The sequence below is a fragment of the Polistes fuscatus genome, unplaced genomic scaffold (assembly GCF_010416935.1).
Source record: "Polistes fuscatus isolate 324 unplaced genomic scaffold, CU_Pfus_HIC Scaffold11, whole genome shotgun sequence".
Lineage (NCBI taxonomy): Eukaryota > Metazoa > Arthropoda > Insecta > Hymenoptera > Vespidae > Polistes > Polistes fuscatus.
The window spans coordinates 5,767,720-5,788,689 of NW_025113009.1; the positions used below are offsets into that span (position 1 = coordinate 5,767,720).

General features: G+C 33.0%; 5 protein-coding genes across 17 annotated transcripts; 3 read left to right on the top strand and 2 right to left on the bottom strand.

The window, feature by feature from the left end:
• Nucleotides 1-389: 389 nt before the first annotated feature.
• On the bottom strand, nucleotides 390-3,976 carry LOC122526246 (ATP-dependent RNA helicase Ddx1). 2 transcript variants are annotated; one of them, XM_043649535.1, is made up of 12 exons: nucleotides 3,838-3,976; nucleotides 3,604-3,655; nucleotides 3,332-3,519; nucleotides 3,035-3,234; nucleotides 2,366-2,836; nucleotides 2,110-2,279; nucleotides 1,873-2,035; nucleotides 1,587-1,773; nucleotides 1,217-1,510; nucleotides 935-1,152; nucleotides 700-820; nucleotides 390-625 (listed from the first exon to the last, which is right to left on the bottom strand). In XM_043649535.1, exons 1-12 carry the CDS (start codon nucleotides 3,851-3,853, stop codon nucleotides 513-515), a joined length of 2,193 nt encoding a protein of 730 aa, XP_043505470.1. In that variant the 5' UTR covers nucleotides 3,854-3,976; the 3' UTR covers nucleotides 390-512. The 2 variants fall into 2 exon arrangements, with proteins under 2 accessions (XP_043505470.1, XP_043505471.1); XM_043649536.1 differs by lacking the exon at nucleotides 935-1,152 and having other exon boundaries at nucleotides 615-820.
• A 380-nt stretch (nucleotides 3,977-4,356) lies between these two features.
• Nucleotides 4,357-9,243, top strand: LOC122526195 (GATOR complex protein NPRL2). 5 transcript variants are annotated; one of them, XM_043649423.1, is made up of 9 exons: nucleotides 4,357-4,410; nucleotides 4,495-4,592; nucleotides 4,689-4,780; nucleotides 4,865-5,021; nucleotides 5,127-5,244; nucleotides 5,302-5,536; nucleotides 5,628-5,758; nucleotides 5,826-5,995; nucleotides 9,197-9,243. In XM_043649423.1, the coding sequence occupies exons 1-9, from the start codon at nucleotides 4,362-4,364 to the stop codon at nucleotides 9,239-9,241; spliced, it is 1,095 nt and encodes a 364-aa protein (XP_043505358.1). In that variant the 5' UTR covers nucleotides 4,357-4,361; the 3' UTR covers nucleotides 9,242-9,243. The 5 variants fall into 5 exon arrangements, with proteins under 5 accessions (XP_043505358.1, XP_043505353.1, XP_043505357.1 ...); XM_043649418.1 differs by lacking the exon at nucleotides 9,197-9,243 and adding an exon at nucleotides 6,082-6,473; XM_043649422.1 differs by lacking the exon at nucleotides 9,197-9,243 and adding an exon at nucleotides 6,082-6,473 and having other exon boundaries at nucleotides 5,670-5,758.
• On the bottom strand, nucleotides 6,420-17,950 carry LOC122526194 (glutathione S-transferase theta-1-like). Of its 4 annotated transcripts, none has more exons than XM_043649414.1 (6): nucleotides 8,262-10,261; nucleotides 7,775-8,176; nucleotides 7,305-7,690; nucleotides 7,105-7,237; nucleotides 6,738-7,031; nucleotides 6,420-6,629 (listed from the first exon to the last, which is right to left on the bottom strand). In XM_043649414.1, the coding sequence occupies exons 1-6, from the start codon at nucleotides 8,415-8,417 to the stop codon at nucleotides 6,432-6,434; spliced, it is 1,569 nt and encodes a 522-aa protein (XP_043505349.1). In that variant the 5' UTR covers nucleotides 8,418-10,261; the 3' UTR covers nucleotides 6,420-6,431. The 4 variants fall into 4 exon arrangements, with proteins under 4 accessions (XP_043505349.1, XP_043505352.1, XP_043505351.1 ...); XM_043649416.1 differs by lacking the exons at nucleotides 6,420-6,629; nucleotides 6,738-7,031; nucleotides 7,105-7,237; ... (1 more) ...; nucleotides 7,775-8,176; nucleotides 8,262-10,261 and adding exons at nucleotides 16,065-16,134; nucleotides 16,209-16,273; nucleotides 17,023-17,163; ... (1 more) ...; nucleotides 17,533-17,683; nucleotides 17,748-17,950; XM_043649417.1 differs by lacking the exons at nucleotides 6,420-6,629; nucleotides 6,738-7,031; nucleotides 7,105-7,237; nucleotides 7,305-7,690; nucleotides 8,262-10,261 and adding exons at nucleotides 17,023-17,163; nucleotides 17,260-17,440; nucleotides 17,533-17,683; nucleotides 17,748-17,950 and having other exon boundaries at nucleotides 8,006-8,176.
• Nucleotides 9,239-16,388, top strand: LOC122526191. Of its 5 annotated transcripts, none has more exons than XM_043649409.1 (7): nucleotides 9,239-9,327; nucleotides 12,153-12,815; nucleotides 12,899-13,596; nucleotides 13,671-14,324; nucleotides 14,398-14,655; nucleotides 14,735-14,995; nucleotides 15,072-16,388. In XM_043649409.1, the coding sequence occupies exons 2-7, from the start codon at nucleotides 12,164-12,166 to the stop codon at nucleotides 16,167-16,169; spliced, it is 3,621 nt and encodes a 1,206-aa protein (XP_043505344.1). In that variant the 5' UTR covers nucleotides 9,239-9,327; nucleotides 12,153-12,163; the 3' UTR covers nucleotides 16,170-16,388. The 5 variants fall into 5 exon arrangements, with proteins under 5 accessions (XP_043505344.1, XP_043505343.1, XP_043505340.1 ...); XM_043649408.1 differs by having other exon boundaries at nucleotides 9,247-9,327; nucleotides 12,156-12,815; XM_043649405.1 differs by lacking the exon at nucleotides 9,239-9,327 and adding an exon at nucleotides 11,653-11,928.
• On the top strand, nucleotides 17,570-20,447 carry LOC122526196 (protein rogdi). The gene is made up of 6 exons (XM_043649424.1): nucleotides 17,570-18,377; nucleotides 18,606-18,677; nucleotides 18,807-18,941; nucleotides 19,046-19,324; nucleotides 19,411-19,620; nucleotides 19,701-20,447. Exons 1-6 carry the CDS (start codon nucleotides 18,342-18,344, stop codon nucleotides 19,767-19,769), a joined length of 801 nt encoding a protein of 266 aa, XP_043505359.1. The 5' UTR covers nucleotides 17,570-18,341; the 3' UTR covers nucleotides 19,770-20,447.
• The last annotated feature ends 523 nt before the right edge of the window (nucleotides 20,448-20,970 follow it).

A 20,970-nucleotide genomic window follows, 5' to 3' on the forward strand; every position in this document is an offset into this window, starting at 1 on the left:
TTTAAGTTTAGTATTTTACCATTGATTTTGAAAATATATCAAAGTTATGTGTAATTAAACGGAAAAAGTCATTTAATCAATTTATATTAATATATATTTACGCATATATTAATATAAAAAGAATGCAAAAGCAAATGCTGTAAAGCCACTGTATAATACATTTGTGTAACTAAAATAGTAACGATGCGATTATGGAAAATTATAACGATACAATAAATACTTACCATATGTCTTATATAAATTGCAAATGCTTTGGTGGCAATCGATTAGTCAAATGAACTTTCAAATCCTGTTTCTGTGACAGTAAGTATACCAAGTATACTTTATCAATCCTTTCAAATTGTACTAGTCGTACAGTTGAAAAAGCATTTACAGTACACACACAAAAATATGTTATATGCTGCTATATTTGCCATTATACAATACAACTTGATCACATATTAAGTTAAAGAATGTAACGGAATATTTCGATGCAAAGGTAAGCTATTAAGGAATACTTTAATATATTCTATTTAATGTACTATTAAATGCCTATCTAGATATATGAATTGTGCTTTTGATTCCAATCTAGTCAACTCAGCGACGACGGGTGCCATTTGTTGTACATGATTTTCGTAATTGGTTCCTAAGAATGATATGTTTTTATTATTATTAATTAGAACATCATTATTTGTTCGGAAACAATTGAAAACTACTCACCCATAGCTGCTCTTTTTTCTCCATAACTGACTTTCCCATCGAATTCATTTATAGGAACTTTTATATCCGGGCCAACTTGTTCAATCGTTACATTCAAATGATCTTCAATTTCTGCCAGATACTGTAAACGCGAATAAATAAATTTTTACTTATTTACAGTAATACTCGATTTAAATCGAACTGCCTATACCAGCCAAGCAGCTATAAAATGTAAAGAAAATATTTTGTATCTTACTCTAGGTTCGTTATACCAGATACAACATCCACCTTGATCAGTGAGATTACTATTACGACAATTTCGACCACGGGAATGACACCATTCACCGTGATACCATACTTTTTCTGGTACACTGCTAACTAAGGAAATAGCCAAACCCATTCGTTCGGCTCTACCAACTCTACCAATTCTATGCACGTAATTTGATTTCTCATCGGGCAAAATAACATTGATCACTAAATAATAATAGTATTGTATTAGTCTTCTATATTGAATAATTTACTAATATTTAATACTTACTAAATGGTAAACCAGTTATATCAAGACCTCTTGCCGCTACATCCGTGCAAATTAAGAATTTAACTTCTTTTCTTTTGAATCTCTCTAAATTTGCTTTACGCTCTTGCGGTTTTCTATCGCCATGCAAACAGACACACGAGAGTTCATTTACTCCTACTTGCTTAAAGTAACGTTCCAAATTATCGCAATCGAGTTTGGATCTGCAGAAAATTAATGCTCTATCCATTTTATGCTCCCTAATAGCACGAATACAGTATTCTCCTTTTAATATTTTAACAGCTTCTGACAATACCTCTGTAAACAAATTAAAACCAATTGACGAGATTGTGTAACCAATAAGGTAATATTATTTGATGAAGACAATACCAACCGGCTGTGTTACTTCCAGGTTTTATATTATCCTTACTATGCACTCCGTCTGTTTCAATGTGTCTTCTTAAATTTTGCCACGATTTGTCTTTTTGAGGATCTACCATTACTACGACATGGTGAACAGTTTCGGGAACTGCATCTTCTCCTTTTAAATCAACCCACGTTGGAAAATGCATTAAACGTTCCTAAATGCACCAATGGAAGTTACAAAATGTTATTATTAAATAGTTTTATTTACATAAAACAATTTCAAATAATAGTATGAAATAATAATTCAAACTTACAGCCATCTTTTTAACTTCAAACGAATGTAAAGTTGCTGAACATACAATCATCTGCAATCTTTTTCCATCTGATGTAATCTTAGGAATCTGTTTATGTAAACGGTCGATAAGTTCTGTATATCCCTGCTTTAATAATCCATCAGCTTCATCCAATACAAAAAATCTATGCATGCGTATATATCTTTTAATAATAATTCTTCTGGAAAAGATTTGTTCAGCTTTAAATAGAATTACTACCTGCAATGTGTCAATGACATGTATCCTCCTTGTATCAGATCTTCCAAACGTCCAGGTGTGCCAACTACTATATCAACTCCTGAATTTAAAGTTGAAATCTGTTCCTTTACGCTTACTCCTCCAATAACTAATAGTTCTCGAACGAAAGGATTTGTTAAATGTGTTTTAAACTAAAAATCAATGAATCAATATAAAATAAAATAATATATTTCTTTAAAAATGAAAACAGTTATATCAAACAAGTTATACAACTCACTTTTTGTATCTGATTGAAAGTTTGTTCGGCCAATTCCCGAGAAGGTTCAATAATTATTGCCTGTGGTGCATTGTTTATAGGCTTGTTGCTTCCTGTTCTTTGACTGCTACTACTGTTGACAGGATTAAGTTTTACGCGATCTTTTGGAGCCGAAGATACAGCAACATAATCATTTGGTGGGGGATACTTGAATGGTTGAGCACCAAAATTAAATGACATTTCTGCATTTTTCAATACAACAGCTGGGAAAAATATTTGTGATTTCTGTTGAGAATTCAATGTAAAAGCTACCCCCAGATTGACACCATTTTTCGTGAAAGATATTTTGCCATTTGTTAAATCAAGTAAGCATCCAATCACGCAATGCATTCCAAAAGGTTCACCATAATTATCAAACTGCTTTGCATTTGATTTTTTACCAGTACCTCCAAAACCATAGCCGAATTTATCTGTTCCTAAATCTAAAGAGGCCTGTTTAAATTATAATAACTTGTTACAATTGTGTGTGTGTTCCAGCTTCAAAATGTCAATTTTTTCGTTCATTGTGTTGTATAGGGTAGTACAATAACTTGGATAATAATTTGAGATTTCAATGTCAAAAAACAATGAGGATGCTAATAGTTATTGGACCTCCCAATAACAATCTAATAACCAAATATAATTACTTACCTGAGACGTAGACCAGCCCACACGGCATAAACCCTCATCCGTTGGTATAGCTTCAAAAAAATATTTTCCATCTCCTTGTATTCCTTTATTGGCACGACATCCATGCCATTCCTTCTGCTCACGACTTTGACATCTTAAACTATCCGGTGTAACGGCTAAAGCATGACCTCTATCAAATAGACTTAATCCCCAATGTGTGGCTAAATATAATTACATGGTTATTGTTAAACAAAATTAAAAAGTACAGATGAGAACACGTATTTTTTTATATTCTATTTAAAAAATAATAACAAGTACAGTGTGCTACTTCTTTCGTAGTATTGCCAGCTTTTCCAGATTCCATATCTTTTAAAGTTTCCCATACAATTTGCAAAATTGGTAAACAAAATGCTCCAGTTTTTCCACTTCCAGTTTCTGCAGCCATTAAAACATCACCTCCACCCAAAATCAAAGGAACAGCTTCTGCCTGCACATCCGTCGGGAGCCTACCATATTTTTCATTTTAAAATATAATAAATGAAGTATTGTAGTCAATTTAGTTGCATCCCAATGGAAATCACTTTACTTACATCCAATCTATTTCTTCAACAGCTTTCGCTATTTCAGGTAGAACACCCATTTCTGAAAAGGGAAATAAAAATCAAATTAAGATTTAATACGATAATCATCTAATTCCTATTTTATAAATAGGAATTTTACAATATATAATATAAATAAACGTTGAAGTATGATCATCGATTTGACAAATGTACAACATATGTACATAATTCATTTTGATTTAAAGAAAAATAATTTTATCGTACCTTCGAACGCTGCCATATTTTCTATTTATTAAATAAATAAATTTTGAAATCTACAATATACAATATAAAACGAATGGAGAAATTCAATACATCGACAATTTACTTTTTTGTCAATGGCCTCCGGGCGTATATAGATATATATGAGAATACTATCGATAGTGTATGAGTAAAGGATGAAGTCAGCAGCATAAGGTTTTCGTCTTTGACACGCAAAGTCTTTTGCACAGATAGTTAAATATGAAATATTTAAGAAGGTAATTAAATTTTTGAAAAGGATAGCAAGCAATATATAACACAATTTAACTATTTAACGAACAAAATTCTTTTCGTCTATCTATTCAGATGGTATGAATGATATCGTCTATATCAATTTATTTTTCATTTTAATTTAGGCGCGTTGCCAATAGTCGATAGTCGATAATCGATTAACTCGACGGTGACGTCGGTAGATGGCATTCGGATTGCATCGATGTTATCGTCGTGTCGTCTCTATCGTTAATTATGTAAACATTGCTGTTATACATATGTATATGCGCTTTGTAGTGATAACATCTTCTGTCAGATTCAAATTCGGTATTGTTATTTTTATTTTGATACAAATCATATAGATTCCATGTGATAACAAGACTAAAAAGAAAATCAAAATGATATCAGCAGCTTTAGAAAGTACAGAGGACAAAATTCAAGAAGGGCCAATTCGATGTATATTCTTTTCCGAGTTTCATCACATAGCTGGACCAAAGATTACTTGTCAGGTTAGGTCAAGAGATTATATATGTATAAAATATTTTATTTATTTAATTTAACGTTTATTTTCTATATCTTTTTTCTCTTCTTTTATTTTTTTGAAGGTACCCGATAATTTTGTGTCAAAAGATATATTTGATAATGTCAGCGTTTATATCATACCGAAGGCACAATTACAAAGAAGTACGATTACTGTGTAAGTTAAAAATGTTTATTAACGTTTTTAATCAATCAAACAAATTGAAGTCTCAATTAAAAAGAAATATGTTAATTGTTTTAGGACATTGAAAGATTATAAAATCTTAGGATTTCCTGTAAAAATAGATGATAAAAAATATGCAAGAAATGCTTTCTATTTTAATTTATGTTTTGTATGCGACTCAGAAGCTCGTACAGTTCATTATGAACCAGTAGTTAAGAAGATGTCAGATTTTCTGGTACTCATTTACCTTAACAAATTTATAGGTATAATAATATAAAAGAGTATATTTATAATGATATGTTATACTTAAGTAGAATATTTTATATTTCTTATATAATAGATGGCTTTAGAAATTGAAAACTGTTTCTTATCCACTTCCGATGATAAAAGCAGATTAGCAGAAATGCTGAGACACGTAATGCAGGAATTAAATTTGCATAAAATGTGTACACTGACAGGTAAGAATATTGTATATATTTATTATTTTATTATATGTTAATCAATTTCTTTATAAGAGGGAACCATGACATCGCATTTAAAAGTAGTAAAGCTTGCCCCGGAACCTAAACCAGTCCTTGATCATCAAGTGCCAATATTCCTAGAAGGAAGAGAAGCATTTCACAGTGATCAATGGGATTTAACTACTCAGCAAGTTTTACCATATATAGATGGCTTTAATCATGTCGCTCGCATAGCAGCTGAAGCAGACGTAGAAAACAATTTAGTTAAGAGCTGTGTGCAGAATTTAGCGTAAGTTTATACCAAATAAACGCTTTTAACTTAAATGCTTTTTTAATTTAATCTGTAAATAATATAGAATATATTTTATTATTTTTTTTAGATATTATAGCGTTGTAACTTTAATTCCAATATTTCAATACAGTAACGTTTATGCGGCGACGCCAAAATTAAAGCAATTAGCAGAAGACGTGAAATTACAAGAAAGATGTATTTCGTATGCATCTAAATCCTGTAAGTGCTACTATCTAATACATTAGTATGTTACAGCATAGTTTTAAGGAAAGATTATTTGTTATAGCTAGACAACCTGCATACCTCAGAGATATATATCGTACTTATGCAAGCATGACTCATAGCTGCAGTATGAGGGACTTATGTCAACGTTTGAATCCACAAAATTTAAGAATTAATGAAAGAAGATTGGTCCAATTTGGCCTAATCGAAGGTTTCATACGAAGGGTTTACAAGGTGTGTTCTTCTGTTTAAAAAATCTTTTTCCTACATAGATATTGGTTGAAAGAGAGAGCACGCGTATGCAATTATATGAATTTCAGTATCCCATACTTCTGCCTGGAGTACCGTATAACGAAGAAACACGAAATAATCCTGTTTATAAATATTTTACGGGAACATATAATTTGGATGAAATTTGTTGTAGTACAGGTCAGAGCGTAGCACAAATAGAAGAAATCGTTGAACGCGATCCAAATATCGTTATGCTATGGAAATAATTTAGTTTTACAAATTATATTTATTACGTTATTAATATTTTCTATAATACAGATATGTACAGATAATGTATAAGAAATCTTTTCATTATAATAGGTGTAAAATGTTAAATATGCATAAGGATAGTATTTATTATCAAATAAGAATTCTTACAAGATGTATATATATATATGTATTATTTAATATTTTCGATCATGCGTTTAACTTCATTAACGTATATTTCGGGTACCTTGTTTTCTCTCATTTCATTACATTTTCGTTCCATAGCTTCTTGTAACTTTTTCTTACGCATAGCAGCTTCCGCACGAATTGCCAATCCTTCTTCAAACATCTTTTGCCTCGCTCGAATACGTTCTCTTTCCTTTTCGTTTACCTATTGAAGAAAGAATAAAATTTAAATGAATTTATAATACATAATGTATAACATAAATAATTGCGCAAAAGATTTGAAATATTTTTAACAATAGGTACGCCGGCCGACCTGCTTTAATATCTCGTTACGATGATTAAGAGCTTCTTGGTGTTTCTTCTCGCGGTTCTTTTTATCGCGGCAAAATGCTTCCTTTTGCACACGTAGAATTCTTTCAAATTCACGTTTTTCTCTGTCAATTTCAATCGCTTGCATCGATCTTTTGTTTTTTATTTGCTCTTCTCTTCCTTTTTTAAGATCCATTATGGTTTCTATCTTTTTCAGAGCTTCCTCCTTTTCTTTTCGTCTCCATTCTCTTTCTACTTCTTCTTGAACGCGGTCTGCATTTATTGCATCAATTTGTACCTAGAATTTGAATAATTGTGTTATATTTTAATATCATTTGATTTCGTTATTATAGCATGTGTTGAATATTTACTTGAAGATCCTGCGTATGCTTTGCCTGTACAGCTAGCCTTTCTTTTTCTTGTTCTTTGCTTAAATTTTCCAATCTTTGCTTTTCACTTAATTGAATATTTCTTTCTTCTTGAAATTTTTGATATTCTTTTATCCTAAGAAAGTTACATGAATTTTATTAACATATTTATTTAACGTGAAGTAACAAATTGTATATGTTACCTTAAATCTATTATTTTATTTTCTTCTTCTTCCATAGCTTTGAAATGTTTCAATTGTTCATTCACTTCCGCTAGATCTCGACGAATTTTAACACTTTCAGCTTCTTTGCGATGTAACTTTTCCATTTCCGCTAGTTGCCAAGTTATGTTATTCATATTAATTAGCTGACTCTCCTCTTGTTTTCTTTCAAATTCAAGTATTCGTTGCTCTTCGTTCTCCGTAATTTGATCCTTTAGAATTTTAGCGAATACTTGTTTCTTATAAATTTCTTCTTCTTCCTTCTTTAAATCCTCTTTAATGGCCCATATTCTTTCATTTTCCATCATATCATTTAAACGCTTCTCTTCTTCGGCTAATTCTTGTTTGATTAATTTCTTTTCAGCTATCTACAAAAGAGCAATTTTGTACAATACGCATTTTGTTATATTGTTTATTACAATGTAATTGAATCCTTTAATGCAATGTAATACCTGCATATCTCTTATGACTCTACATTTAGTTTCTAAGATAAGCCGATTATACTTTTGAATTTCCTCTTCCTGCTCGAGCTTTAAATTGTAAGCTCTTTCAAGCAAATGCATGGTCCTTTTTTTGGCTTCTTCTTCTATCTCATTTAACATTTTGTCTTTTTCGCGTGTCTTTGTCAAGTCCATTTTATGAAAAAGTTCTTTACGTTTCATGCTATCTTTGATTAGTTTCTGTTTTTCCTCTTCTACTGCTGCAATAGCCGCTTGTTTCTCTTCTTTAGTTAAATAACGACCATGCTCTTTAAATTCTTTATACTCTTTGCTTGTAATAATAACTGGTCTTCTTGATCCGATGAAAGTGGTATCCTGTTTCTGCTTTCCATTTTCAGTTCGTACCTTTACTGCCTGTAATTAGTGAAAGAATTTAAAATTCAATATTATGTTGATAATCGATCATTTGAAAGATAGAAAAATGATATATTTTTCTTACTCCCTGTTCTCCTAATATATTAGATTTTTTTAAGTTTGCCGAGACTATACCCGTTGTACATTTTTCGTTATCGTGATATTTTGATTTTCTGCAAAATAACGCTTGTTTTCGTAAAGGATTATCTGCAGCACTTGAGATCTTGGAAGTTTTCGACATGTTTTTAGAGGCTTGTCAATAAACACGTTTTTACGTATTATTCATTTGAAAGATAGTTCTCTTACAAATTCAATTTGGATTATTTTCATTATAACATACATATATTTGATAATACAATTAGATTATAAATTCGTATGAGCATTCGGCACGAAATGATCCTATTATCCAGAATGGGAATACCATTGAAAAATAGTTAAAACCATTGATAGGTGAGACAACACGTTCGTTTGTTCGATAGTTCCATGTGGATACGTGGTCTTATCTAAAGATTAATCAGCGATTCTTGTGAAATTGATTTAACATTTGAACGGGAAATAACAAAAAACTAAATAATTAATAGATAGACGTTATCGTTGTTATTGTATTATTTTCTATTAGTTTATTCGACTACATTGTTCAAAGAATATAAAAAATTCTTAAATTAAAAGAGGATTCAAAAGTGCCAAGCTTTTCGACGAATGAGCTTAGTCGATAAGCCCTGATGACACTGCTGCGCAGTGGCGCCACTGCGCAGCAGTGCGCGCGCTCGCTCCGCTTGCGCGCCGCTCACACTTGATTGGTAGAATGTGACGGGTAACGCGTCACATTCATTCTTCGCGCGCCGTTTCAATCGCATCGTTTGTCAACAATTACCGCCAAATTCAAATCTTTTCATATTTCGAAATAATATTTTTTTTTATCTTTTTATACGGAATAAAGAGAGAGAAAGAGAGAAAGAGCAAGAGAAGAAAATAAAGAACGAGCGTAAAAAAGAAATTGTTGTGTTCTTTCGGTTATAGGTGGTGGACGAAAAAAAGAACAGCACACGTGTATCTATCACATAAAAGAGTTTACTTAATAATCACCGATGGAGAAACTATATTTATGCTTATTATCCCGCAACGAGGAACCTACTTGGACTGTTATTATTGTGAGTAATTTCAAAACTCTATTATTCCTAATATAAATAATTTATTTAAAATTAGCGCCTTGCCGATAAGTTAACAATCGTTTCGATGCAAAACAGAATTTGAAAGACAATAATAAGCGTTCTTTGTCGGAGAGAAAAAAACAGTTTATAATAGAATTTGTCGACAAGTTGAATATTAATGTAAAGTAAGATAAAAGAGTTACTTTGGAACGTTCCTTGTAGACTAGCGACGAGTAAGGCGGCTAATACGCGATGGCGTGACAGCAACGTATTCGATAAAAAATTAATAGCAGTCTGTGGGCGGGTCTGAAAGTTGGTACAATGAAACTTTTCAAAACAACGCTTTGCATATTTAATGCGATAACATTGTATTCCTTGTATCGATGGATATTAACATCGTCGCGTGCATATTTTTCTATTCCTTTGTAAAGAACATGACTATCAGAATACACATATTTCTTTGAACTAAAAAAGTACAAGAAATAGTCTGTATACGCGTATATATCGACATATTTGTATACTATTCGATGTCGATATCTATGACTCTTACGTAGCGAATTATAAAAAGTAGACAGACAAATCAAACATATTCGCAGTTGGAAGAATTTTCAATCATTGTTAAAAATTCTCATCTATTCGACGAAAATAAATATATAAATATTATTAAAAGAAAAAATGCTTAACGTCAGTTCGTTTCTCAAATGTAGTTTATATTTTCGAATATATCGCACGCGGTAATATTATTATACGTATTTTTTATTGTGTTTTATTGACTAGGAAAAGATAAACAAGTTAGTTTGTCGTCTCCTGGTTTAGTACTTATTAATGAAAATGCGAGCTCGATAGGAAAGCAATCGATAAGCGTCCAGCTGTTATTTAAAATGCATCTTACACAGTATGGTGAAAGTGAGACATAGTAAAGGTGTACGTTTTATTTTTACATTTTAAATGTAAAATCTAAAATTACTTTAGACGATCGATAGATAGATTGATCGATCAATCGATATACGATATATATCGTTCGAGAATACGAACAAAATAGGTAAAGCATGTTATTGAAGGTGCTCGTTATCGTTACAAGTTCATTGACTTCCACGTATCTTCTACAATATATATGCAGTTTATTTTTCAGTCGGATTTCTTTCTGTTAACGAGCAATTTGTTTCAGCAAACCAATGCATAATCCTGAACATTTAACAATAAAGAACAAAGAAATTAAAGGAGATATTCGCTATTATTAAACAGACCGTATGCACCCGTATAGGTGGGCGAAAAAAAGGGAGAGACAGGAAAATAATCGCGATGGGAATAAAGCGCGATCGCAAATAATGAGAAATAACAAGTTTTATCTATCCTATTGTTCATATTGCACGCGAATATATATATATATATTACAAATATACGTCATTTATTTTTAAGATAATCGAAAATAAAAAAAACTCGATACCTATTTTCGAATCGATGTAGGTATATTACGTAACGCGTAATATCCCTCGTCGGATAATATCGGAAAGTGATCTAATCGGATGCAATCCCTTCGAAAAAGTGTCTTCCTTTATAATTTATTATACCACTTGTCTGTTTCCCACTTTCTACTTGAACCGTATATCACCGTATACCACGTATTGTGTCGTTTTGCATCCCAGGTCTACTCTCCGGATCGCTCGTGCCGTTTCGTGCGAATGAATAAGTCAAGAGCGAAGCGTCCCTCGCAAGACCATTTCTTCCCCCTTTGCATAAGTTTCTTACAACTCCTTACCGATCCTCCTCGAGGAAACAACTAACAGAAAACTCGAAGAAACGATCATCATCATCATCATCATCATTGTTCGCTAACCGAGCCGCCTTTTTTCTTTTTTTTCAATTGAAAACTAACGCGAGAGAACCATCCGTTTCTTTATCTTCGATGATTGAAAATGTATTCCCAGTTGTTGGACGCAACTCCTTAGAACGTATTCGCCGATCGAATAGGGAATAAATAATGAAATATTTTTATCGAACGTTCATCAATTACTATTCGATTATTTGATAAAGAAGAGTTAGGTTGTAACCCTTCCAGCAAACATGATTTCCGCCTGCGCCAACGATAGAGCGTTTGCTTGCCGTTGGCCAATTAAAATCGCCTGTTGCGTATCAAGGGGTTCCATAAGGACGACATTACGGGGTGTTAAAAAGTGGGGGTTGTTAATTTTTCTTAGATCTTTCATTTTGCCGTCGGATACGCGCCAGGACTTTGTCATCAATTTTTGCTCTTCGTTGTTAAAAAAGTTTGAACTTAGGCGCGAAAATCGCATTACTCGATTACTATTTCCAATCAAATTGGTGCCTTACAATAATAATCCAATTTTCTACATTATTTGATGAAAAATTGGTGAGCCTAAATGCGCGGATTTCTTGGAATGCCTGACGTAGATAAGAGGTACGGAAGGAAGGTCTCCAAAAAACGATCTTGTCTTTCCAAAATTCCTCGTAATTCTTCTTATTTGACTGGATTAGGCTCAAAAAGAAAGACCGTACATGAGCAATCGATTGTCGTGGATTTGACTAATGACGATGTTAAACTAACGCGGGAAAAAAGAGAAACGAATGCAGGTAGTTCAGGTATGAAATAGATTTATCCAAATAAATATTAATAATAATAATAATAATATGATTAACACCGTGTTTATAATATTATGGTACAATTTTGAAACGTTTATTATCTTAATTAAATGCTATTTTCTAATTGGGTATAAAATTGAAACGAAATGGCTCATCGATTTTGATTGATATTTTATCGATATCGTCATGAAGAATTGTATTATAAACAATTGTATCTGTTACAGAAGTTTGCGCTATGATAGCTGACAGTTCGAGCAGATTTAATCGCGATAATAAAAAGAAGAACGGTATAGCTAGGGCGTTACGTGATCGAGGATCATGCGTGATCCCGGTTCAACCGAATCATTGCCTTCCTATACATCCAGCACCGCCGGTTCCAACTCGAGCTGTACCGGTACCAACATCTCGAAAATCTCAAAGTTCACACGCGATTGAAACTTCGATTTTAAACACGATCGATGTGGAATCACCCGCGAAATCGAGAATTTTCGAAATAAACGCCGATTCGGAGGAAGAGCAGAGCGTTTCTTTTATCTATGAACGAAATCGAGAAAGAAAGACTTCCTCGAAAGAGACAAACTCTGGTCCTATCAAAATCCTAGATCCTGTTAAACGAAAAATCACCGATGACAAATCTAAAGAACGAGGAAAGGATGCTACGAAGGATTCGAAAAAAAAAAAGAAATCCTCCGACGTTAAATTAAACGATGGATTCAACGAATTATATACGAATGCTACTAAGAGTAACATCGATAAAGAAGAAAATAGAGAAGTTTTGGATGATACAAAGTGCGCTACGTCGATCGTGGGATCAACGACAGAAATTCATTTTGGGAAGGATAAGATCGTGCCTCCCCTTCGATTAAAAAAAGTCGTCCGTCAAGAAGGTTCATTGAAAAAAAAAAAAACAAAAACAAAAATTAATCATTTCATTATTACAAATTACAATTATTCCATCGTGTTTAATTAGAGTTATTGTCCGTAGGAAAAAATGGCGATCGTGGAAACGCAGAAATACCCTCGAGAAGAGACAAGGAGGCCAATTATAGAATAGTCACTGGTGCTACCCCTCGTCCAGATTCTCAATCTATTCCGACGACTTGTGAATATTGGACCAGAGGTTACCATTTCGATGATGATAATAACTTTGATGTCGCATCGACGAGTTCAATCTCTCGGAACACCGTACGTCGATCTTCCCTCAAGAGCGACGATTACAAATTAAAGTATAGACGTAATAGGCTGAGGCGAAAACTCAAGGAATTACAGGACAAGGCATTGGATCTATCTCGGGAGATAGCTAACAAGCCCACCAATATTGTCGATTCTAGTCCGCAACGTAACACAAGGCTCAGACAAATGATGAACTGTTACGAGAAACAAATAGAAAACGTTTCAAAGTTACTTAATAAATTGTATAGCGTTAATCCTCTATCAAACGAGTTCGTAGATATTGAGGAAAATAAGAAAGAGCATCGGTGGGACGATGTATTCGTTGGAAACTTTTCCCCAATTTCCTCGCCGGAACCACCAAAACTCTCACCCCGTTCCACGATAGATTATCCAAATAAGTCACCGGATAGTATTAGAAATAGTCCACCTGTATTGCCGAAAGTTTCTATAAATATTTCATCCAACTTGGATATTCAGGACGAGCATGATGCAGAGGTTATTATTCGTAAATAGTATGATTTTGAATATTGTATCAAAGGTTGGGTAATAATAGTTTCTCTATTTTGCAGACCGTACAATTACCAGACGAATCGACTTGGATCGCGTGCGATAATAATACAGCAGAAATCTCATCTATGGCGGATAATTTTTGCGAAGACACGACTAATCAAGAATGGGAGTCTAATAATAATATCATCGATTTAGGACATCGATCGACAACACCGCCAATTCCTTCCTCAACTTCTATCGATCCGTGTTCCTCGGAAAATGTTGAAAATATTGAAAACGGGCAAGTATTTGTTGATAGTATTGGAGAAGTTGTAGAAAAAGATAATATTAAAATAGTGCACGAGAAAAAGGAGACGATGAAAGAACTCTCCAAGACGATAAAGGTCGGATCGTCGAATCATTCGATTGCCAAAGAAAAAACAGAAATAAGGAAACAGGAAGCACGCGATGCTGACAGCGCTATTAAAATAAATCTCATCGAGGGTCCTATAATAAGTTCTGTCTCTGGAGGTACCGAGGTTCCATCGAACGTCAGGTGCGATCAAATAAACGTAACCCAGCCAATGATGATACCGATAACGAAAACGAAAATTTCAACTTCTGCCGACATGATGAACATTTTACAATTAGAATCTAATTATTATGACTCTGCGCTCGTGAAGAAAAATGTCTTGGAAACTAATCAAATAGAAGGTTCGAAAAAAACGCAGAAGGTATACAGCTGTAAATAATAACGCTTAAGCATCCCGATTGCGATGGACTATTCTAATTGATACAAAATCTTAGGTAACGTCGAGTACAACGCAATCCAGGAAGACCGACAATGTTTCCGTAGCTCCGACTTTCAACCAAGTAGAATATCCTTTTGCAAATCAACATTGTCCATCTCAAAGTAGTAATGAAAATCGCATAATGACCGAACAATTTCCTACGCTTGGTAATTGGGTAGCCAAAATGTCGAAAAAGCAAGTTTCCAAACAGAAATCTAAATTACAAACTGCGGGAAATAATATAGGTATCATTCCAACGGAAGAATCTACGCGCGTAAGTTGAAATACTTGGCAAAATGTGTTCAAGTTTAATCAAATAAAAGGATTTTCTTGTTTGTATTTTATTTTATCAGACTTCAGGGTTGGAGACGCACAAAGTATCGTCAAATGAAGCCAATACCACCAATTGTAACAATGCGTTAAATCTTACCACTCCACAATGGAATACGGAAAGATGGCATCGTCAACAACATCATCAACAACGTCAGCAACAGCAATTATTTCAACACGTGGCTGCTGGCGCAACTCCTCAGTCCCTTCCGTCTACGACGACTCTGAATTCAGGAATTTGCACGCCGCACTCGACGACTCATTTTTATCCGAGTAACTATAACGTAAGTAACGTAAAACAAATAGCAAATAAGAATGGTAAAGAATAGTAAACGAGATTCATTTTGTTCTCTTTTATAGATTGATCCATACACCGGAGCAACGTTTAGTTATCATTCCGCATTGTATCCCGTTTATAACGGTTACCCGTATCATTCTCGTTTACATCCGGGAACGCCTTTAACGAGTTACCACCATTTACCTATGCAGAATCCTCTTAATTCGTCCTTACGTCAATTGTCGCACGTCGACAAGCATTTGACTTCTTTACAGGACGCAAATCGAAATTTTACTTCTGATATTTTAAAATACTCCGGATCGCTTCCCGCCGCTGCAGCTGCTGGTGAATTTCAGACATCAAATGACTTCGGTTTCGATCGACTCAGAGCAACAACTTCTACCGATAATCACAACGCAGAAGCGAGTTGTCTCTCGCCGTTATTGCTAGCATCTTCGGCTTTATCCTCAGGAACGCAACAAACTTTACCACGTATGCCTCTTAACGGATATCCAGCTAGCAATAATCAATATGGACGCAACAGAATAATACCGGACGTTGTAGCTGCGGCTGCAGCTGCTGCAGTAGTTGCGGCAGCTTCTATCGGAAGACAGCGTACTTCTTTAACCCCTTATAGCAAATCTGAAAGCACAGCCATGAATGCCGCTGTTATGGAAGTTGATTCTACCCGATTAACTTCTAATACTTCAAATAATCGTACTCGAGAACATCTTTTGTCTCATCAAGGACAATCATCCATGAACGTTGGAACAAAAGAACCGCAATGGAACGGCGCCGAATATCGTCCTGTACCTAATTTACTTTTAGACAGATTACCTTTTGTTAGACCGGAACACGATTTTCCTACAACATCTATGCTTTCTAGTAATATTCAAAATCCACCTGTATCTATACCGACGGTTCCTCTTCCGCAAATGTCCAAAAAAGTTTCTAGAAACGTTGAAAGGGACTGCGAAACTCCGCATCTCGGTAAAGTAAACAGAAGTCCCGATACTTTGAGTAATTTTAAATGTTCCAATTGTGGCATAGCTGGATCGATGTTTAAATGTCTCGGATGCGAGGTAGCTTTTTATTGCAATGAAAGATGTCAAGCTCGACATTGGAACGTTCACGTTGAAAAATGTCCTAAAAAAATGCCAAAGTTAAAAAAAGTAACATAAATTGTATATTCAATATATTTCTTCGTAAATTATATTTACCGTGATCAATATGTTTTATAGTTTGCAAACAGGTCATCATATCGTTACACCAATTCTTCTTATGTCTTTCAAATTTAAATTATCTTACATTATCTTACTTTAATTCTTGATACGGATATACAAAAAATATGATTGTATGTGGTAGGTGTCGTTTTTGTAAAACAAGATTTTCCAAGTTCTCAAATTACGCTTTAAACTATAAAGTAAAATCTTCTTGCGTGTTCGTTCTTGCATATATATGCGTATACACTAATGTGCACACATGCACATTTATATGTACCATTGTTATGCATTTTAAATAATTCTCGCAAAGAAAAACAAACTACGTATAAGATTAACGTTAATTAACATAGATGTTAAGTAATTAAGTACAAAATAACGATGCGCTAGTCAATTATTAATGTCGCGAAGTGACCTTTTATATTTTTCCCCCATAAAATTTATATATATTTATACATATAATATACACAAACAGTCCCATTTTTTAGTTTTGACAAAATTATACTTTTGTCTAATAACTTGTACAAAATTAGAAAGTGAACCCTGATCTTTACGTATCAGGTTTCTTATTTTATTTACTATTAGTAATCCATTAAATATTCACAATTGATATGATAATATCATAATAGAAAATTATACTTTTGTCTTATAACTTGTACAAAATTAGAAAGTGAACCCTGATCATTATGTATCAGGTTTCTTATTTTATTTACTATTAGTAATCCATTAAATATTCACAATTGATATGATAATAATGTCATAATAGAAAATATAAGATAACAAAAAGATTAACATTTTAATGATTATAGCTTACTGGCAGTTTGGTTCTGTTGCTGTACAATGTTATTCAATAGTTTGTGAGCTTCATTATAGTAAGGTTTAGTTTCCTGCTGTACTCTTTCCATCCAAGCATTGATACGTGGCCATTCTACGCGTGGATCGTATCCAGCTAAGCCTACGGTTTAGTATATAATATCTATTCTATTACAGCTCTATTATAACTACTTTATATAAGAAGAAATTTACAAATTTGGATCGCTCATAAACTTACGTAGTTGTTCCAATTCGCAGGCTGCAAATATATCACTTATACTAATTTTATCGCCTGTAAGAAATAATTTGTCCTTTAGCCAAATATTCTCTATCAAATCAAGGCAAGCTAGCATTCGCTCTTTGTACTTTTCTATTTGTTCAGGTTTAGACGACTTTCCTGTTTGCAAAGGTTTCAGATACTACAATAAGAAGAAAAAAATAATAAAATTAGAAAATGTTCATTTGAAATTTCTTATAGATTCCAATTAGAGTATATTAATATTATTGTTACCGTAAAAAAAAAATATGATGCACAATTTATTCTAGTATTTAAATGTTGCCATTCTAAATATTCATCAACTTTGGCTTGTTCTTTAGACGAAGAGGGATACCAATGTTGGGCTACTTTGTATTCTCTGCATAAGTATCTCGCAATCGCAATACTACAAGTAAAACCATTCGTCATTATTTATTATCTGATTAATTAAATTGTCCAATCGAACGTACCTTTCTATCAACTTAAACCCATTATGTTCTATAACTGGAACTTTTTTAAATGGATTCAAGGCCTCAAATTCGGGAGTTAAATGTTCAAGTTTCGTTAGCTTTACTGGTTTTGCCTCAAATGGTATACCAGCTACTTTTAGAAAAATATACAGTGCTCTTGATGGTTGAGAAAATAAATCATAATACAACTTAAGACCAGTCATTTTTCTTTCGAAGATTTTATCAAGAATTTAAAACAAAAATCTACGCTCACCCTGTATTTGTATCAAGATTAAACAAACTGAAGAAGTTAATTCTTTTAATAGAAAAAACTGCCTACGTCAATATCCCATGTAATAGATAGAGAAATAGGAATAGAGGGATTCTGAAAAACTTTCCAGATGGACATGAGGAGAAATAAATGTGCAATCATTCAACGCAACGTTTTTTTGTCAAAATAAAAAAAATCGCATTCAATGCGATACTCGACTTAACAAATTGCAAAAGTCGAAGATCATAGGTCGCTATTATACAAAAGCATTAAAAGGTTAAATAAATTACAGGGCAATATAGAAGACCGTCTAAAAAGAGGGAGACACCGTCGAGAGTGAAAAGATGGCGGACTGCGAAAAAGAGGAGGCTCACAATCTCGTAAGTTGTTCACCTTGTTTAACATTTATCTAATCACTTAATCTACCTCGCTGTCTCTCATTTCTGGGAGATAATGAACCTTATCTATCGCTTATCAATTACACGTATTTTAGCTAATCAATAAATCATGTTTATAAGGTTATGTCGTTCGATTCGATATACATACAATACATACTCCATTTATGGAGAATTTTAATTCTTTTTCATTTTTTTTAATTTTTATTTTAGCAAATGGAGTTTGAGTGGGTCCTACACGAAGAAGTCCATTCTTCGTTATCCCAACTTCGCAATATCTTAATGGTTAGTAGTGTATTATAATAGATTGTCATTATCAGTTTACTATTATAAATTTGTATGGAAGATTATTAATTTAGTGGCATAGATGTAAGGGGTGTGAAAAAGTTCAAAGATGTATATATCATTTTGTAGGAATGCGCACAGCGATTTCCATTAGCTGTTTTTGGTAACGATCAACCAGACAAAACGGACAGATTTGTATTTGCAGCTCCGCATGATCAAGTAAAGTGCGTTGCTGTACTTACCGGTGATAGTATCACAAATGCAGTAAGTAATACACTAGAAAGTTACATTCATTTTTATATTGTCGAGTTAACGTTAAAATTTAACAATTAAATTGTAGAATATGATAACTGAATATTTTCTTTTAGGAAGTTAATTTCAAAATACAACGTCAACCAAACGTTAACATGAGAACGAGTATAGTAAATGAGCATCCATGGAAATTGCAACAAATACAAGATGCTGCTAATCATTTGCAGCAAGCTATCGCGCATATCGATAACGTCGATCGGCATTATCTTTTCAAAACATCGGACGAAGTTATGCATGTACTAGGTAATATATTAGGTAGTCTTCAAAGAAGTAGAACCAGCTTAATTGTTCCTCGAAAGAAAACCATCGACGATCTCATTAAAAGTCGTAATATGGTAAATAAAAGTTTAGATAAATCTTTCTATCTACTTATTGATACGCTTAATAAATATAATCCAGTTGCAATATATTTCATTTTCAGAAATCTTTAAGTCCTAATCTTCCAGAGAATTTAGCTATTAGTTTTTACATACAAAGCTATAAACTGGTATTAGCTGTCTATCAGTTAGAAAATGCGCACGGCAGCGTTAAACACGAGACTCAACAAGCGGAATGCAGTGTACCATGGTTAAATGATGCATTGGTACTTCTAACCATAGCGTTGCAACTTTGTCAACGTCTAAAAGATAAGGTCTGATATTATAACATTATTTTATTCATTTAACATTAAAATTAATTTTAATAGTTTCCTTTTGTTTGTTTATTTTTCAGATTTGCGTATTCTCTTTATACAAAGATTTTACAGTGAGCACACATGCTCCTTCAACTACCAGTTGGTAGCCTTAGATACAATTTTGGCTATAAGATGCTGTATTATAAAAATGGTGCTATATCGGGATTATTGATTCTAGCTAGTTGCTAGTTCAATAAGTCAATAGTGCTTGTTAAAGTCATCGTACGGACAGAAAATGACATTTCTTTCGTTGTTTTAACCGTTATCGCGCACGGACATTGTTCTTACAGAATTTAGAAGTAATTATTTATAGTGCGTGCCTAGAATAGTATTATAGTAACTTAATATGTCACTGTGAAACGTTAGAGGGTGGAGGTGTGAAATCAAATATTGCATTTCCATGTTATTTTGGATGCTATTTAAATCTTACCGACCACATACAGCAAAAAGAGGAAACTCAAATATTTTGCCAATTACGTGTGTGCCTAAACTTCTTGTATGTTGTATCGTAATCATTCTTTCCCTTACGTAATTTACCTATGCCCAAACGTTGATGTCTTAATGATCGCATCCAAGTTGATCCAAGTGTCGTCTAATGTTACTTTTAGGACATTTTTTAAATCAGTATTGTCTTGCAAATCGGGTGCGTGAAAACAGAATTTTGACAATTCTCTAAAAAGAAATATTATGTAACAAATAATATATTAATTCTCTCATAAAAATATTGCAAGTATTGACGGTACTGTTCCAAATAAAAACATCTATTATTGTTGTTGTTATTACTATTATTACTCTTATTATTATTATAATTATAATATAGTTGTGTACATATATACATATAAGATATGTACTATAAACGTATTCTCATATCGACTATTATTCACAGTTAATTGTGTATTACTAAACTTCTTTTATTTGGTTTTCCGTTTTTTTCTTTCGATAGAAGAAAACTGATAATATCATTGTATACCATTTGTTTTTCAATCTAATTTATTGAATTTAGCTTTGAACTTAGCTTTGGATTTGTTTGTAACAATCGAATAATGATATTTCAAATTATTTGTCAAAATTGAAGAGAGAAAAAATGATTAGGAAATAAAATAAAATTAAAAGAAAAATATTTCTTCTACATAGGAATTGTACGACATAATGAATATTTGGATACGTTTCTCAAAATGTCTATTCAAAATATAGCAATAGTCATTAAGGTAATAAAATTTTCTCATAGGATCAATTATTACGCGCTGATTTCATGTTATTTGCAATTATTTTGATATTATATTTCTTATTGGTAGATAGGATATATGT